Source organism: Saccopteryx bilineata, chromosome 1, assembly GCF_036850765.1.
Source record: "Saccopteryx bilineata isolate mSacBil1 chromosome 1, mSacBil1_pri_phased_curated, whole genome shotgun sequence".
NCBI classification, from domain to species: domain Eukaryota; kingdom Metazoa; phylum Chordata; class Mammalia; order Chiroptera; family Emballonuridae; genus Saccopteryx; species Saccopteryx bilineata.
In genome coordinates, this window is record NC_089490.1 from 244335513 (window position 1) to 244355441 (window position 19929).

At 36.5% G+C, this 19929-nt stretch overlaps 1 protein-coding gene across 5 annotated transcripts in view; it reads right to left on the reverse strand.

The window, feature by feature from the left end:
* FYB1 (FYN binding protein 1) overlaps positions 1 to 19929 on the reverse strand; it is a 152721-nt gene that overhangs the window by 18018 nt on the left and 114774 nt on the right. For 4 of the 5 annotated variants that reach the window (XM_066240120.1, XM_066240092.1, XM_066240102.1 and 1 more), the window contains exons 4-12: positions 13792 to 13838; positions 11950 to 11969; positions 11491 to 11522; positions 10733 to 10853; positions 9279 to 9438; positions 8623 to 8767; positions 4441 to 4463; positions 2209 to 2275; positions 1285 to 1422 (exon numbers count right to left, since the gene is read on the reverse strand). In XM_066240120.1, the coding sequence (XP_066096217.1) occupies positions 1285 to 1422; positions 2209 to 2275; positions 4441 to 4463; positions 8623 to 8767; positions 9279 to 9438; positions 10733 to 10853; positions 11491 to 11522; positions 11950 to 11969; positions 13792 to 13838 (753 nt within the window). The remainder of the gene's footprint in view (positions 1 to 1284; positions 1423 to 2208; positions 2276 to 4440; positions 4464 to 8622; positions 8768 to 9278; positions 9439 to 10732; positions 10854 to 11490; positions 11523 to 11949; positions 11970 to 13791; positions 13839 to 19929) is intronic. The other variant, XM_066240128.1, reaches the window with a different exon arrangement.

Here is a 19929-nt window from a genome sequence, read left to right on the forward strand (position 1 = left end):
TTATTACATCAAAGTAAATTAAATGGCCTCAGTATTTTGGATTCATTGTGGCACAATTCAGGCCAAAACTTGTTATTGGACTCAAAGAGTAGAAATGGAGAATTAAAATGTACAAAACTCATAGAAATCTTTATATGACTATGTTTCCCAAACATGTGCATATATATCCCCCAACAGGAGAATGGTGAATAAGAGAGGCATACCCACTGAAACAGGGAGGATGAGTTTATTAATAGAAGTAAGTGATCTGAAATTGGATTGGGTGGCATTTAGTTGCAACAGAAAAAGACCTTTGCCTTTATTACTTTTCAAACTTTAAATATACACATACACACACACGCACACACACATACATGCACACACATATCACTGGAAGAAGGGTGTGCAGTTTTACGAAAGTGTGAGAGGTCATTAGTTCAAACGATCCAAAATCAGAATTAGGTTTTGTGTTATTGGAGCAGAAAACATAATCTCTGCTTATATTTCTAAGAATAGACTATATTTGAGCAATGCTTCATCAAGAGGAGATTTGCTGTGTTTACTTATAATTTTAAGTATCGTACTTATTAAGTGTTGAATCGTGTACCAGATAATGTGATTAAGATCTTTCAAGTTTATATGCATGGAATTTATACTAATGGGATATGTTTGGATGGAAAGAGAAAATTTATGCATTATTTTTTATTTAGACACACTGAAGACATTTAGAATAACTTTAGTATAGGATAAATGTATAATTGAAATATGATTAATATGTCACTATTGTGGAAGACAATTACAAAGACTTCAAATACTGTATTTAGAGAAAAGAAATGACAAGTTATATCCTTTATTTCTAGCAAAGTAATTTTTAAAAGCTTAAGTATATTTTGAGGAGTAGGTAATATAAAATATTATATAATAAAATGTGGCATTGAAATTATGGGCTTTTAGGTGTGATGTTGCAGTTTTAAAAAAAGTCCTACTAAGAGTGTGTAAGTATGAGTGTGTGAGGGTATTATGTGTGTACACATGTATGTATGTGTGTGTGTTTGTGCATGTTTGTAGGGAAAACAAGTGTATCTTTGAATCATATAATGGTTTTGAAATAATTTGTGCTCCTTTTATGTAAATGCACGAGCTTAAGGGTAAGACAGAAAATGAAGCTAAGAGGACATTTAGAATAATATTAAAATTGTGTAAGCCTGTCAGAATTTGGTTATTGGTTACAAAATATTAGTAGCATTTGATTAACTTAATATTAGTGTAGTTATTGTGCACTGGATTTGGTTGGTTGACTCTTACGATGAACCTTCATCATTGTCTGACTCAGAGACTTTAGGTTTCTCTCGTATACTTTTCTTTTTGTCATCTTTTCCCTTTAACATCTTCAAAATCCCCCAGGACCATGAGTTACTCTTCTCTTCAACCTGTAGTGTGGAGCTTAGGAGCATGCAGGCATGATCAGAATGGAATAATCAGTGGAACAAGAAGACATTGGGTAGATATTCAGATTTGTTATAAATGTACTGCATTGATCACTCAGGCAGTAAGTTACTCATTATAGTAAAAAGGATGATGCTATTAGACTTATAGGTCATGAGCTTTGAATACTGCTGCTACTTGATAAATAGTAGGTAAGTGATATTTTTTTCTATTTGGTGAGATTTCTCTTGGTTTTTAAAATAGTTAAGTCAAGTCAAGATAAAATTTTAACAGAAATTAACTTTATTTTTGATTAAAATTGAGTAACTAATAAATCTTAAATTTTAAAATATGCCATTTTGAAAGTTTAAACAACTAAAGGGTTAGGCCAGGTATTTAGTACTGTCTTTGCCACAAGTCTCAATTTCTTTGGGTTTCCTGTAACTATGATTCTTAAACAAAGGACATGTAATTGATAAATACTTCAGAGATTATTGTAAAAGTAAATTATTAATTGATAAATGATCGGGAAAAATTTGAAAAATAAAAACTATAACACCTGTAATTTTTTATCCCTTTTATTTATCACTTCTTTTGACATAGTTTTCCAAATAATATATCACTTATTTGAAGTGTGGTAGAATTACACATACAACTTTATTATGGTTGTTGAATAAACATTTACATCATGTTTGGTAATGTAATAAGGAACACTATTTTTTGCTATTTATTCTAACTAGGAAGCAAAACTAGTTTCAGTAAATCCAATAATTTGCAAAGAAGTAATTCACTGATTATTCTTACCCATCATCAGCATCTTCTTCTTCAATCCCATCATAAATATCATCATCTGGGGGAGGTGGGAACATTCCTTCATTTGGATTAAGGGGGGGAAAATCTTCTGTTAATTTTGGAATTTGGTCATGTAATAATTGCTCAAAATTTGATAATCTGCCTTATTTAATGGCAGAAAGCATCCCTCATTCATATTAACTATTTAAATTAAAAACTTTTACTCTCCCACTCTCACTTAGATAGTAAGTAAATTGTTCTGTTGATTATTTTATAGAATTCTTATGTATAAATTTTTATTAAATATAATAAAAGTATGAGGAATAATAAAAGGTACTGTATACCAGAAATGAAATAAATGGGTAGAATAAATATTAAGAAAAGAAAAATTAGAGAAAAGAGTTAAATATTTATTGTTGAAAAAGAGAAGGAAGGATGTGATAAGAAAAATTTAATTAATAGTGAGAAGACATTTAGAAAAAGCTATTGATCAAGATAAAAGTGAAGAAAAGCAAAGGAAATTAAACGTGAATTTGTAAATACTGATGGTACTGAAACAAATCTTTCATTTATTTCATTTTATCAATGTAATATTTAAATGTTAAACACTTTCTTATTTGAGTTTTTTTCCTACAACCCTCAGGAACCTTAGTATTTGACAAATATTTGTTAAACAAATGTTTATTGAGGACCTTCTATGTGCAAGAATATGTATAATGAGGAAGAGCATATTTGCCAATTACACATCTGTTGAGGGATTAATATCTTTATAAAGAACTTATAAAACTCAACACTAAAAACAAAAACCCCAAACAATCTAATTAAAAAATAGATAAAAGACCTGAATAGACACTTGTCCAAAGAGAATATACAGATGGCAAATAGACATATGAAAAGATGCTCAATGTTACCAATTGACAGAGAAATGCAAATTAAAACCATTAAAATATCACCTCACACCTGTCAGAATGTTTAATATCCAATATAACATCTGATATAAATCAACAAACAACAAGTGTGGGCAAGGATGTAGAGAAAAGGGAACCCTTGTGCACTGTTGGTGGGAATGCAGCCACTATTGAAAGCAGTGTGGAGTTTCTTCAAAAAAGTAAAAATAGAACTGCCTTAAGATCCAGCAGTTCCACTTTGGAGAATATATCTGAAGAAATCTGAAACACTGATTCAAAAGAATATATGCAACCCTATGTTCACTGCAGCATTATTTACAATAGCCAAGTTTGGAAGCAGCACAGTGTCCATCAGTAGATGAGTGGATAAAAAAAGCAGTATTACATTTACAGAATGGAATGTTACTAAGCTGTAGAATAAAAAGAAGGCTTACCCTTTGTGACAGCATGCATGGACCTGGAGAACATTATGCTAAATGAAAGAAGCCAGTCAGAGAGGGACAAGTACCATATGATTTCACTCATATGTGGAATCTAATGAGCAAAATGAGCTAACAAACAAAACAGAAACAGACTCATAGGTAGAGAACAGGCTGACGGCTTTCAGAGGAGTGAGGTTTACAGGGCTGGGTGAGAGAGGTGAAGGCATTCAGTGGAAAAATATAACCCTTATAGACATAGATGATAGTATGGTGATTACTAGAGGAAAAGGGAAGTAGGAAAAAGTAGAAGAGAGTAAAGGTGATGGAAAGAGACATGACTTGGGGAGGTGAACACACAATATGATATACAGATGATGTATTATAGAATTGTACACCTGACACCTATATAATTTTATTAACCAGTGCCACCCCAATAAATTTTTAAATAGGTAAAAAAATATGTACAATAAATTTGAAATTTGACTTTTAAGATGAGAATGTTAGCACTGCAAAGGTATTAGTAAAAGTCCCTTGCTTTGCTGATGAGAAGACAAGGAGTCTTCAGGAGCTACACCTGAAGTATATTCCGTGACAGCAAAAGAAGTATATATAGTTAAGGTGTCTATATAAATTGTCATCCAAACAAGGATACTTCTGAAAGTGAACGAAGATGCTTGTATAATTATGCCTGTACAATTGGCCCGTACAAATCAAGACTGCCCTGGGCACACTGAAAGTGACCCATAGCAGAGTTAGGAGAAAAAATGAGTTGCTCAGGGTCATCGGTTTCAGTCCAGTGTCATTCTACAACTTGAATATGCTCCTTGTTAGGTACAAACAAAAGCATTTTGTCATTAATACACACAAAAGTGTTGAAGACTTGGAAAAACTTCTGCTAAAGGCGTGTGGCTTACCTCCACTTCCACTGTGACTGTGGCTAAAAAGGAAAAAGAAAAGAAAAAAAGAGAGAGAGACAAATTAAATTAGTATATGAGTTATTTAATTATCAAGAAAAGATGTACATGTATTGAGCAATTATACCAAAAAAAAAAATAATGCTCCAGTTAAAAGTTCTTAGGCTGTTATAATATGTGAAGAGGAAGAAAAATTATTCTTTATCATAAGAGATGAGTAGTAACAAGGCAAAGTAGAAAACAAAAGAAACCTAGTAAGAATCAAGTGAGTTTTGGTACTCCACTAGGTATTCAAAACGATACTGTTTGCTTCGAACATTTTCCCATAAGGCAGTCTTCAGATTATACATTATCGCATCATTCCATAGATGGGCTTATTTAAAAAGAGTATTATTCCAGGGGTCCTACTGAATTATTATTGCATTAAATTAAATTCTCTTTCAACATCTTGTAACCACAGCATTTTACTCTTAGTCCCATAACATTACATTTTATTTTAAAAAGGAGATCTTATTCATGGGACTTTTATGGAATATGACCCCTGATTTTCTCAATCCAGATTGCTTGATTTATTTATTTCTATAGCATTCAATATCCCTATTTTATAATTGTATGTCTTCTTGCCTGTTTGCCACTAAAATATGAATTCCGTGACAGCAAAAGAAGTATCAGTTGTGAGTACTAGAAAATCTCAGAATTCATCTCGTTCATTTCCCTCAATTTGCAGAAAAGAAAATGGAGCTCTGAGAAGTTAAATGACTTGTCCAAATCTTCTCAATTAACTGAAGAGCTGAGATGAGAACCTCAGCATCTGGCCTTCCTGAAACGTTGTTTTGACTACACCTAGCTGCCAAACTCTCTGTACCGCCATTTTTACTCTTTGGATAATTCACCTGCAACAGATATCAGTCTGATATTACAACCCCACAGTATAATCATATACTCATATCTGACTCCTCAACCTTAAAGTCTATCAAATAAATTGGTCTGATGCAGAGCTATGGTTAATTTAGAAATAAAAAAATAAATAAATAAACACCCTTGCCAGTGAAACTTTGTAGAAAAACATGTTATAAATGTCTAATATACAAATAAGGAATTAACTTTTGATGAAGTTTAAGTATTTTCTTTACTTCCATACTATTCTCATACTCATTTTCTCTGACATTTCCTTTTGAGTATAAAGCAGGAAATCAGAATTACGTGAAGAGTTGTAATCTGGTTGGCTGACACTTCCAACAAATATATGCCATCTTGGAGATTCTCATATTCAATGTCCAAAGAATGAAGTTATAGTAATTAGGAGCAAAGCTGCCACATGTAAGGTCAGTGGATAGAGGGATGGTCACGTGGGGAACTCAGACCTGCCCACTTTGGCTAGGACCGCCCACAATCAAGCCCATCAAAGGAAGCTTCCCAGGAACCATTTGGAAAGAAGCGATCGTCTGCCAGCCAGTGAAATTTCACCACGTCATAGTAGCTCCACTTCCCTAGAGGGACCCTTTAAATATCTCCCACGCGGTTTAATCTGTGCAACTTCCCTAGCCTCCATTTCTCCTCCATCTTTCTTTCCTCAGGGCCAGGGAACCTTGCCGGGTGGGGTGTGCGCTCTGTACTCAATAAAGCCGTTTACTTATTCCACACTTTGTGGCTCCGAGCCCTCTTCCTTCCTTCTCGGCGGGGAAAAATACCTTACACCACACATTGTTGCATTCCTAGAGTAATTCTTCAACTCACTAAAATCCTGTTTAGCATACAAAATATTGAACAAAAAAACCAACCCCCCCCCACACACACACACGCAAATATTGAACAGATGAAGTAGAGGTTAAGGAGAGGAGAAAGTGTGAGAGGAGAGAAGTGGAGGGGAGGGGAGGGGAGGGGAGAAGGGAAGGAGAGAGAAAGAGAAAAGAATACATGGAAAAAAGATTGAGAAACATACATAGGAAAATGCTATGTGATGGAGGATTGGAATTTGGATCGATAATTTCCTTTCCTTCAGCTTTCATATTTATTCTAGAAATTGCCTCAAATGAAACAAGAGAGAGGAGAGCTGTTGGGACCTGTGTTTGTAGAGTCTGCAGTACAGTCAGCTCTCCCTACCCTGGAGGGATCAGGAAAGATCAGGTAAGGAGTGCGAGGGACCAGGAGGCGTCTGGAGGCGGGAGGAGAGGACGGGCTGTCTCCTATTCTTGCCAGGGCTAGCTGCCAGCTGTCGCCAGCATCCTTCCTTGTTCTACTAAGGACAAAGCATGTTCTGTTAGCAAATCCGTGCCAGCAGCAGCTGTAGTTTCAAAAACAAAACTTGTGTAGAAATTATGTCTCTTTCTCTTTTTTCTTTTCATTTTCTTATTCAATATGCAGGAGAGGAATAGAAGCTAGAAAATATTATGATTCTGTACTTGTTTAAGATATTGAGCATTAAAGCCATACCCCTCCTCATTCCACTCTGTTACAGAAAAGATTCTTTCTCTGCTATGTATTTACTAACCAGAGCATGTCTTTCAGAGCTGTGCTGTGGAGGACTTGATAAAACAGAAAAGGTCGTGGTGTTAGTTTGGGGAAATAGTCACCCATTACGGTTAAAGAATGCTTCATTTTAAGAGCATTGTTCTTTGTGTATTTATTTACTTTTCCTGAGTTTATGTATCAGTTTACACATGTATTTATTAATATGACTGTTGTCATAAAGCCCCAAAATAAAGTGTTTTTTTAAAAAAAGAAGTAAAAGATAAACATAACACAATATATATGCAATGACACATGTCTAAAAACTTTTAAATCTCTGTGACCATTTAGAACTTCAACTGACCTTGAAACTGACATTTGCTGAAACCAAAACTATGTCAATGGGTGTCTGATGACTAAAGACAATTCATGATCTGTGAACTCCAGTGTACACATTACATTACATGTTTTGATATAAGTTGCATAATTTATGTTCATAACATGGTAAGAAGGCATTACAGGCTATAATTATTTTAGAAAGATAATCTGCCAGTAAGAAACACAACAAATTCTATTGTTGTTGACAGGAGGTATAAAAACCACAAGAGAGGAACTTAATTCTTCATGTGTCTTAAAAGTATGTTACTATTTTTATAGTTTTACATTTTTTAAATGGTTGATAATTAAAACAATTTTCTTTGAAATTTGAGATGCGAAGAATGTAGACGCTCTTTTTTTTCCCCCAAGAGAAGCTCTAGCATAGCTCGTGTTTTGGGACCACAGCGGAGGATTTCCCATGCCACAATGCGGGCCTAGAGAAACAAGGCTCTTCACTGGGCTAGAGATTGACCTCCTCCATCTCCTTGAACTTGAGGGGATTGTGATTTTATCAGGAATGGGAGATATTGGAGGAAAGAAGGAATGAAAGGAGAAGGGGAATGAAAAAGCAAGGAGGAGAAGAAGGGACAAGGAAGATCAGAGGTAGGGAAAAGACATGGAAGAAGAGGCATGGAGAAAGGAAACAGAAGACTGGGAGGGGAAGGAAGAAAAGAAAAGGTACAGAGAAGAAGAGGGGAAGGGTCCCCCTTGGCTCCTCCAGAAGGGATGTCTTGTTCTGTTCCTTAGCCCGGGGGGGGCATTCCCTTAATTTACGGGGGGCCTTCACCCTCATCTAGTGGAGTGGATGGGCAATGGAAAGTTGGCTCCTTAGTTGATACACAAGAATCATAGGGAACTGAGTTTTTACTTTTGTACTTTTAAAGAGCAAAGTAGAGTTGTAGTAAAAAGCATTTTTTCCCTATGTTTAAATAAGAACAAATGTATTTAGACTTGAAGATTTCAGAGCAATAAATTTTATGTATCTTAGAACTTAATTTTATATTTCATGGCTCACATTTTACAAAATCGTATTTCTTTTAAGTATCTTATCTCTAAGATTAAATTGGAATGAATATTATAGAGCAGCATTTTGGAATGACAATACATTCAGCCAGATTGAACAAATGGCCCATTATTTTTCAAGTAGTATTTGATACATATAACCCGGAGTAAAATAAAAGAGTCTGGAGTTTCAAATGACCTTGCACTCATATTGGAGTTACTATATAGGGTGACTCAGTTTAGTGGTAGAGAGCAATAGGAAATATGGAAGGTAAAATATGGAAGGACCTTACCATCCATTATCCCTGGCGAGGAGACAGTCTGATCTGTTTTACAGGTTGTTTCTGCACATACCTGCTAACCTCATCCTGCTCTGCGACATCATCATACACTTCTTGGTCATCTTCAATGGTTCTCGATGAAAGGGGACCGAGAGAGTTTTTCTTCCGTTTCAAAGAATCATAGTCAATCTCTACAGCAGTTGTTTTAATGTAGCCATCTACCAAAAGGGGAATGATTTATGTTAACTGCAGCTTAAAAATGTTCAAGTTGTGAATAAAATACCAATTGCACATTTGCTCTTTAAAATGATCCCTTATTTTTTTTTTCTTGCAATCCTGATTTACAGACAGTCTTCCTGAGTAGACACACATTTTACTGTACCTTGTCCAAGTTTTATGCTGTTGTGGTTTGGAGTAAGCCTGGAGTCCATTTTCAAGATTCCAAAGTGATTCCCATGACTCAGTTTTTTCCTTTTAGCATCAGTGAGGAAACTAATGCCTCCCTTTCCTCCCTGGAGTAATATAAACATTTACATTGTTCCCCACTAAAAAAAATAACACAGCTGAGGTGAAGATGGAATGCTACCTGTCATTCTAAATCATCCTAGCTTTGTTCACCCTGAACAAAACTCCTAACTTAATGCTTATGAGTAGTTCTGAAAAAATGTGCACATTTCATTTTGGCTCAGAAAGATGACAGTCTGAAGTCAGAGGAAAGTTTGCACTCACATGACCCCTTGCAGGTCCTGCCCAACCACTTCCCCTCAGGGTTGTCTGTGAGGCGGATTATTTCAATTTGCTCTCCTTGCTTGCAGCTCAGTTCATTCTTCCCCCCTTTGACATCACAGCAAGCTCTGGCTTGATGGATGACTTGAATAGGGCCTGTTAGCTGCAAAGAGGGAAAAAAATTAATCACAGTTCTTTAAAAGTACAAATGTAAAACTCTAATTCCCTATGATCCTTGCTACTCAGAAAATCTTTAAGGAATGCAGCTTTGAAAGCCAGTGTGTCCACAAATTGCCAACCTGCCTATTTCCAACAGTTACAGGTTGGAACTAGAAATTGAGGGTGAATGTCTTTCCTGGTCAATGTTCTTATTGGAGAAGTTCGGGGAAATGCACAGGGCCAGGCAGGACCAGCAAAGAATAGGTGTCTGTGCCTGGGGTCCAGGAGAAGGTGGGGATATCTGGGCCTTAGCAACTCCATGGAAAGCTTGTAAAAGAAGCCACGAGTAACTGAATACCACGTGTGCACGACAATTCACTCTGAGTGGTATTTGTTTTTATGGCATATACTGGTGGTCGGCTTGGTAGGCGAAGGTTTTTTCTCACTTTGCATTGTGAAGTTATTCTGCTGGCTTTCTGTTTTATAAAACAGCAAAGAGAGAGCTACACTGCAGATGGTGGGTGTACTCTTGGGAAAAGCACTTTCTTTTTTTTAACTTTGTGGTTGTCTGTCTATAAATGTGGAGTAGACATTGCCTGCTATAAAGAAAATAATATTTTAAAAATAACTTTGTAGATAAAAAAATAACAAGCAAAAGTGAGGTTTTAAAAATTAATATCCTGAAAAGTACAGTGGTTTCTTGACAGCAAGGGAATAACCTAGTGGTTGTGGTGGTAACAGATGTCACACATTTAGAAATCAGAGATTATCGGAGACAGAGGTCAGAAATCCAGGTAGATGAAGAAGGATGAGAAACAGTAGATATCAGAAGTCAATGTAGGTCAGGTCGAGACACCAGCAGTTACAGTAGCTCATAGAAATTTTATTCTGAGAGAGGTCTGGTTCATCTGTAGACTCTTGTGTCCATAGCACCATGCCCCAGGGATGTGTGTGGTCCAAAGCTCATACTATAAGTAGGTTAATACCAAATGTGTAACAAGGAGAGCCACGATGGATTTGAGTAATTGCGCATTCATTCACTCAGTCAGCAGATTTCTTGGGTGTGACTAATTATAAGTTACCATATTTTATTTGAATTTTATCATATTAGATTTTTAGTGTAGGGATAAAGGAGCATATGGAAACAAAAAGATATCTGTTGTGAGGATAGTTACTCCTTGGAAAACAACAATTAAGTAATTTTCCAACCATGGAAGGTTTCAAGAATGGTGCCCCATTTGTGGGAAAATTGTAAAAAGGAGCTACTCTTTTTCACCTATCAGCAAGCAGGTTCTTACTTTAAATTTCTTCTTTATCTCTTGTTCTTTCTTTTCTCTCTCTTTCTGTTCCTTTTTCTCCAGCTCTAATCTCTTCTTTTCCTCCTTTTCCCTTTTCTTCTCTTGTTCTTTGGATGCTTCTCTGTGGATAGATATTGTTAGATTGTTTCATCAGCTGCAGATATTGATGTGACAGGGCTCACTATCTAGAGAGTTTTCTACCCACAGCAGAAGACAGTATCTGAACTCTAGGTGAAGGTAAAAAGCCAAGAGTTGTAAACATTTCTGGTTGTGTGAGATTGTTCTTAAACCCAGTAGGAAGCATACAAATGATCCCATCCAACGCTCTGCTCTGCTACCTCCCTTATATCTTGTGCCAACAAGTGGAAGACACTCTTTTATAAAGGCCTGGTTCTTGATGCTTGTTGGCATGAATAGAATTAATCTTACTCCCTCTCTCTTTCTCTCTCTCTTCCTCTCTCTGATGTCCATGCACTCACAGGTACAAGAGCATGTGAATATGGTCTGTCTAGAGGGTAGTGTGGACTCTAATATAACAGCATCTTAACCAAGTCCACTTGAAATCCTCAGAGAAGTAAAGAATCTTTAGTCCTTCATATAAAAATGAAGGTTACCATTATATGTCAGTCATTTGAACAATAAAGCTTCCCCCAACCCCAGTGTTGAATATATATCCAGTCTCCCTCCTGCAAATCTTTATATTCATCTTAGACAGAAAATATCATCTTAGATGGTAAAAAAATAAATGTGACTCATACATGTCTTCATATGTTTCTCCTTCACTTTCTTCCTGTCAAGAAAATATTAATAATTAATTTAAATTATTCAAAAAAGGATACACACATATTACATATATCAAGTACTTAGTAAAATAAGCATAAATTTAAATGCATGTATACTTGGCTTGTTTAAAATATTTTTCCCATTTTGGAGATAGATTTGGAAAGTAAAGCTCAAAAGATTTAATTTTATATCCTGCTATATAATTCAGATGTGTAGCCTGACTTAAGTTTATGTTCAGTGCCACAAAATTACTAAGTCAGAATAATAATTGGTATTCGATGTCTCAAGCATTTTAGATGAACTAAGATAAAAAAATTCATCTTTACTCATAAGAATTTTCATTTGTTGGTTTATACCAATAGTAAATAAATCACAATAATTGTTAAATATTTTAGTTACAGTAATATAATATGAGAAGGCAGAAAAAAACTGACCTCATCTAGATTTCCAGTACCTACAGGGGTTATAAAAAAGAATAAAATTTAACATACTGTAATTTAAGAAGCACTTTAAATCAGGGTTATTAGGTGTACTATAATATTCTAGACAGTTTATAATCAAGCAAAACATTTGTTTTATAGAATATATAACAGTGCAAAATCGAATATGTGGTTTAAATCCTTACTATGGCTTTTTGATTCTTGTAATTTAATTATAAAATCATTTCATTGGCTTTCATAAGATAATGAAGACACCCTTTATTCTCTTTATAAAAGGCATGCATGTTTGCTTTTGTGGGCTTGTCTGAAACAAAGGTATTATCAAAGGTATAACTTGTTTGCACTTTTTGACTTTTTGACTCTGATTCACTCTCATGCATTGAGCAAATCAAGTTAATTAGATTTTTTTGAATAGATATTTTACTGCTCAAGTGTTGATTAGTATGAACTAATTACCAGATATTAAGAATTATTTAAAACAGTAAGAATAAAAACAGTGTGGTTGGTATAGAAACAGATAGACCAATGAAATAGAGAGCCCAAAGACAGACACATAAATTTACAGACATTCACAACTAATGCACACCCAAACACACACACACAGAGGTGATAGGGTATAAAGGTGGCATGATAAGGAAATGAGAAAAGGGTGATTTCAGAGTATGGTGATGAGGAAACCAGCTCTAAACCTGGGGCTACAAATCTGGATTTCTACAGATTAAAGATCTAAATATAAGAAATAAAGTTTATAGAAGAAAATAGAAAATAATTTTTTTTATTTCCTAGGAATAAGACTTCTTCAATAAAATGTGTAAAGCGTGAATTATAAGGTAAAATGAATAATTTTGATTGTGGTCATTTTATTATTTCCAGTGGAGGACAGGATGAGCTATGTTAATAGACAAGGAGAGAATGAGAGAAAGTATTTGCGATGTCTACAACTGACATGTGCTGAGTATCTGGAATACAAGGAACTCCTGCAAGCAAACCAGAAAAAGACATACTCACCCAAATGGTCAAATGATATAAACTGGCAACTTCCAGAAAAAGAAACACAAAGGCTAATAAACAAAGTACTCAGACTCCACAGTAAGCAGAAATATGAAAATGAAATATCATTTTATACATGTAAGATAGGAAGCAATTGGAAAGTTGAAGAATCCATGAACAGTGAAAGGTAGACACCTTGGAATCCTCCTGCCCTGCTGAGGGGAGTGTACAGAAATGCAGATCTTCTGGAGAGCACGCTAGTCCTACTTAGGCAAAATGAATATGCTGTAGCTATGAATAGCCATTCCACTGCTGGATATCTAGATCTCTAAGAGAAGTCTCTCAGAGGTCCACGCGGGGGCAAGAAAGTGCACTGAATTATTATTTGTGGTATTAGGGAGTTGGAGGGAAAATGTAAATGTATAGGATGCATACCATGGAGTACTTGTGCAGTAGTTAACAGCAACAAATTAAATATAGTACATATAGCAGTATGGATGGGTCCCTCAAAACGCATTATGTTGAGTGTATAAAAAGATCAAAGTGAATGCTAACATAGTGCTTATGTAAACTGAAATAAATATACACACACATACAGCAGTATGCAAAGAATATGTATAGACACATACACATTAAGGACATTAGACTATTTGCCTCTGGTAAGGGGAAGAGAGGAAAGAGAGTGTGCCATGGAGATAAATCAACAAATAAATAAGTAAACGCAGAGAAGGGTCTTGCATGGGTCAGTGAAGATGACAATCCTTTAATAACCTTATGAGAACGATTAACTTAAACTTCTGTAATGGGACATAACAAAGATAAATAAAATGTGTTTTTGCCCCTTACCATCAAAGTGCATGGTGCCATCTTGATTTTCCTCATTTACAGGGCTTCTGGAAACCAGTAAGAAGGAAAAGTGAAAATAGAATAAGTAGATGCTCATCTTACAATAAAAAAGAGTAAAGGGATACTTTTTAAAATTATTCTTTTTCTTTTTGATACCTGCTGTGATGTAAAACTTCAGAAATCATCAGAATAGGCTTTAGCCCCCGTATTTATGAGCCTTGTATTTTGCAGCAGGAGCAGCAAAACAAAGAATTGGGGAACTTGACCACAGAACTGTCCATTTATAGTGAACACACACAATCCACTGCTTCAGGGCAGCCATGTTTTTTTTTTGTTGTTAGAACAGCAGTATATCAATAACTCAGTCCTGGGATTCTGGAAGCATTTGATTAGTTTTATGGTAGATACCCAAGAGAATTAGTTCCAATCCTTTACTCCTTTCTGTTTTCCACATGTTCCCCACAGGGCTTTACTCCCATCACCTGTGGCTTAGACTCCGAGTTGCATCATTCCAAACCACCTCACTCCAACTGCTCTTAGTTATTGACACCGGGGCCTGGCAAATCCCTAATGGTTTATGGAATCATCTATAGTTTCTGTTTCTATTTTCAGGTTGATTAGCATAGCTAGAGAAAATCGCCATTTTATTGATTCCAGGTATTATAAATAATTGTCATTCAATATCAACTATCCCCTCTACAATATTCTATAATCTCATTACACATTTTTCCCAGTCAACCCTCTCTTGCATCATCTCTCTCTCCATGGCTATGCAAAACCTTCACCATTTTCCTCAGTTCTCCTATTCCCCCTGTCCTCCCTGTAATGAGGTGATCTTGCTTCTTATTTCACTGATCAAATAGCAGTTATTGGTTGTGAGCTCTCTTAAGAAAATACATTTACTTAACCACAAACTTATCTAGAGTTATACCATCCCTACTAATACCCTTCTTTCCACCTGTGTTCTGAATCTTATCTGAATCTTACCCGAATTATCAGTGACTGTAACCCTTTCATCCCCTTTCTTTTGTGCATCGTTATATTATTTTTATTATTATTGTTATTCTTCTTTCATTCTTCTAGATATCTCACTCTTTGTTTCCTTCTTCAGCCCAAGTGACTCATTTATAAAGAACAAGCACTTCTCTTTGCCTGTCTAAATCCTCTACTTTACAAGATGATCTTCCTTTTCTCAGCCAAGGTTGAAAAAGATGTTTATAGTCACTGATTTCACTTCCTTGTGGCAGCATGTTATATTATGTAAATTTAATTCTTAAAAAAATTAGGCCTGTACATGAATTTTAATTAATTAAATATTAATTAAGAGCACAAGGTATCAGACATCAGAATACACTGACATTCTACATAATTACATCTATAGCCCTTTCCATGGTATACAAGGTTTTTATTATTAGCCCACTTTTTTTTCCCACATGTTAACAGTAAACTGACTTACTCTGAACATTCTTTTTGTTCTTCCATGCTTGGCCCTGCTGTTTTCCTTCTCATCATCTCCTACTGTAGCCCTCCCTAATCTTTAAGTTCTTCCTTAACCATTCTTCCCTCAGTGAAGTTATCCCCGACTCCTCTAAGCCCATGCAGCTGAGTCTTCTCTGTGTCATATACTGTTCCATTATAGTGATTGTTCAGTATTACTATAATTACAGAGACATTGATGCACGTCTGTCTTCCTACTGTGAGACCACAGCTCCTTGAGGAAAGAGACTGTCACTTTGTTAGTTAATTTATTATTATTATTGTCATTTTTTAGAAAGGTATCAGAATAATTTCTGTCATGTATAGGATTTTATTTAGATGAATTAATGATGTCTTAGTTGTACCAAGAAACTAAATCAACTTTCATTATTTAATTGAATTATGCATTAGCATTTATGAAGAATATTAAGTAAAAAATACTATCTAGTGTGTAGTTTACTTCCTAAAACACTTGGATGAATAAGAAACACTAGCAACATGAAGGCTATCTGCATATCACATTCATACACATGTGTCTATATGTCATGCAACCATTTATTACTTGTAGATAATGTTTGCATGCATACATTTATTCATGGACCCAACCTTAAAGCAAATAAATCTTACTTTATTTCAGATGGGTCTGAATTTGAAAATGTGTTAACATGGAAATAGTCAACAAATATGGAATAATGGTAAAAATAGGAATGCTCATGAAGAATGGAAGGGAAAATGAAGAGGAGAACTACATGGGTGTCATGAAAAAATCCAGATCGAAGTGTCACCAACTGCTCAGAAGAAGTGTTCCCAGCATTGAGAACAGCACCACAGAGAGATGAAGAGGCAAACAATAAAACTACAGTAGTAGTTGCAACCCAGGTCACAAAAACTAAACAGAGGGAGTGAGTAAAGGAGAAGAAAGGATGCTTACCAGTTATGATAATAGTCTATCTAGGCAGGGAGGCTTTTTGGCAGCATCTTTGTGGTTAGGGTATTGCAAGACAAATTAAACAAGAAAAACAATGTTAGGACCATCATCACTATGCTGCCACTTTTGGGAAGTATTCAAGCTCCATATCCTGCCTTTAAAGATGTAAAGTTGCTGACCTTTAAGCTTCATTCACTATTCATGACTTATCTTCATGACTAACTTTTAATTGCCAGTTTATTTGTTTCTCAAAGGAGGAGGAGACCCAAGAGATGCATAAAACTTTGTTCTGTACCAGCCACAGAAATCCTGAGAACTTTTCTGTGGAACACGCCTTCCTGTGTAACGGACAATCGCAGGACTCGGACTGGTCAAGCCATTGCTCTGTGAATGGAGGTAGGCAAGGCAGCGGCAATGCCTGGCTAATGTGGCAAGTCTCAAATTTGAGAGAACTGAAATCACTTGTAATTAATAAAAAGGTCATAATGGTAAATTCTTACTTTTCTCCTGATTTTAGAGCATGCTCCCCACACACAAAAAAATCTCCAAAATAAGACTTATGCGGACTATGAATGACCTCATGGAAAAGAACTGTTTAACCTTTCCTTTTTCCAACCTTAGTCACTTCCTATTATTTATTATTTCTTATTACCTCACTTTTCCTGTTTCATTACTATTAATAATCATGTAATTTTTTTGATATAACAAAATATTCAACCATGGGTTCTGTTTTCATATGAACAATTAGCCACACTGTCAAAATTTTAATTAAATTTAAACAATAGCACAAAAAAAATGTGTTACACTACCAATGTTGATTCGAACACTAATAATGATGACTATGCTCGTTTGATCCAATTCAGAGTCTCTCTAGGTGTCTGAGTGACATAGCAAAAAATAGAGCCAGCTGATGTCTGACCACTAGGTGGGGAAACAATACAGTTTAAAGTACAATTTGCATTTCTCTAATGATTAGTAATGTTGAGCATTTTCTCATATGCCTATTGGCCATCTGTATGCAACCTCATGTTTATGGCAGCATTGTTCACAATAGCGAAGATCTGGAAACAGCCCAAGTGTCCATCAGTGGACAAGTGGATCAAAAAGCTTTGGTACATATATACTATGGAATACTACTCAGCCATAAGAAATGATGACATCGGATCATTTACAATAACATGGATGGACCTTGATAACATTATATGGAGTGAAATAAGTAAATCAGAAAAAACTAAGAATTATATGAATCCATACATAGATGGGACATAAAAATGAGACTCAGAGACATGGACAAGAATGTGATGGTAAGGGGGGGGGGTGAAGAAGGAGAGAAAGGGGGCCAGGGGACGGGAGGGGCACAAAGAAAACCAGATAGAAGGTGACGGAAGACAATTTGACTTTGGGTGAGGGGTATGCAACATAATCAAAAGTCAAAATAATCTAGAGATGTTTTCTCTGAACATATGTACCCTGACTTATCAATGTCACTGCATTAAAATTAATAATAAAAAATAAATAAAATACAATATAATCTTGGCCTCCACTACTTTATTTTTAAGGCTATTTATTATTTCTAATTTTTACCTGCCTCCAGTCTTTTCCATTGTAATGGCATCTTGACCTGACTGATATATTTACAAGTGACTTCTGGGGAGTAGGCAGGTGATAAAGGCCACAGAGTTTCCTGAGATTCCTTCCTTTATCCCAGCGAGAGCTTTGTTTTCTTGTCTTAGTCAATACAGCCTCTGCCCCTGGGGAGAACTGTCAACCTTGCTGGTCCATTGTTCCTTTGGAAAGCTAGCCCCTCCCCTGAGCACTAGTCCCAGTTGCTCCAGTTCCTGGTTCCAGGAATTCTACCCCTTCTTTGCCATGATCATTTACCCCTCTTCACTGGCTCTTTCTCATTAGCATACAAACATATTGCTATTTCTTCCATCTTAAAAACAAAATAAATCTTGGCCCTGGTGGACAGCTCAGTTGGTTAGGGCATAGCATCAATGTGCCAAGGTTGCGAACTCACATACAAAAATCAATCAATGAATGCATAAATAAGTGGAATAACAGATTGATGTCTCTCTCTCTCTTTTCTCTCTTTCTCTTTTTCTCTCTAAAGTCAGTGAAAAAAATAATCTTTACACCTTTTCCACACCAGCCCCATTTCTTTGCTTCCCCTTTCTCCTTTAACATACAGTCTGTACTTGAAATTTCCAAGTTCTTTCCTTTCTTGATCTTTTAAAGCCATTTCAGCCAGGATGTATCCCCACTGCTTCAGAAACGTGCATACTGACCCCCACAGCGCTCAGTTACTGGCCTTCGCAGTCTCTGAGACAGCTCCTGCTTCCTCCTTGGGAGCTCTACCTTGGCTTCTTGGTTTTTTCTACTTTATTGATTGTTCCTTTCCATTCTCCTTTTCTGATATTTTTCTTCTCCTAGACCCAGTAGAGTTGGAGTGCCTCAGGGCTCATTTCTTCTCTTTAATTATACTCACTTTCTTGGGAATCTTAACAGTCTCACGCCTTAAGCATGAAATATACACCTATGACTCTTAAATTTATATTTTTAAACCAGTACTTTTTCCTAAACTGGTCCTTACTTATACCCAATTGCCTGCCTCCTCCACATTTCCACTGGGATGTTTAAGAGACACCTCAAGCTTCACACAGCCACGCCCCTGACCTTCCCCTGCAGCCTTTCCCATTTCAGCTGATGGAAACATCATCATCTCATTGCTGTTCAGGCCAAAAACCCAGGAGCCATCTTCCACCCTCTTTTTCTTTCACGTCCTGAATCCAAGATATATGTAGACTGTGGACACCTCTCACAAGCTCACTGCCAGCCCCCTGGGTGAACCCCATCTATACGTTGCCTATGTTTCTGCGTTATCTGCCCAACGGCTTTCCCTGCTTCTATACTTGCCCACTGTCTCTTATCAGTCCGCTGGTAAGGTACTCTTTATAAAACACAAGTGACCTTGTGGGTCACTTAGGATAAGAGCCGCAATCTCTGGCATGACTCACATGGGCCCTGAGTGAGCTAAGCCTTTTCTTGCTACCCCCCTTCCCTTGCTCTACTCAGACCCAGTCACCTTCTTCCTAGTCTTTGAACATTCCAGGCTTTCGTTCTGTCTGTTCTCTCCACTGGGAAGTGTCTTCTTCCAGACACCTTCGTGTCTAACTCCTTCACTTTGGGAGTCTGCTCGAGAATACCTTCTTATAGTCCTGGCCAGTTGGCTCAGTGGTAGAGCATCGGCCCAGCGTGTGGAAGTCCCGGTTTGATTCCCAGCCAGGGTTCACAGAAGAAGCGCCCATCTGCTTCTCCACCCTTCCCCCTCTCTTTTCTCTCTATCTCTCTCTTCCTCTCCCATAGCCAAGGTTCCACTGGAGCAAAGCTGGCCTGTGTGCTAAAGGATGGCTCCATGCACTCAGCCTCAGGCACAAGAATAGCTCACCTTGCGATAGAGCAATGCCCCAGATGGGCAGAGCATCACCCCCTAGTGGGCATGCCCGGTGGATCCCAGTGGGGCGTATGCAGGAGTCTGTTTCTCTGCCTCCCTACTTACTTTAGAAAAATACAAAAATATATAAATAAATAAAAAGGATACCTTCTTATAAAGAGAGCCATGTTCCTCTGTTTTAAGTTGCAACACACTGTCCTCAACCCCACCCTCATGCTACCCCATCCAAACCTGCACTATTTTCTCTTATAGCATTCAGTATTTCCTAATAAACAATATA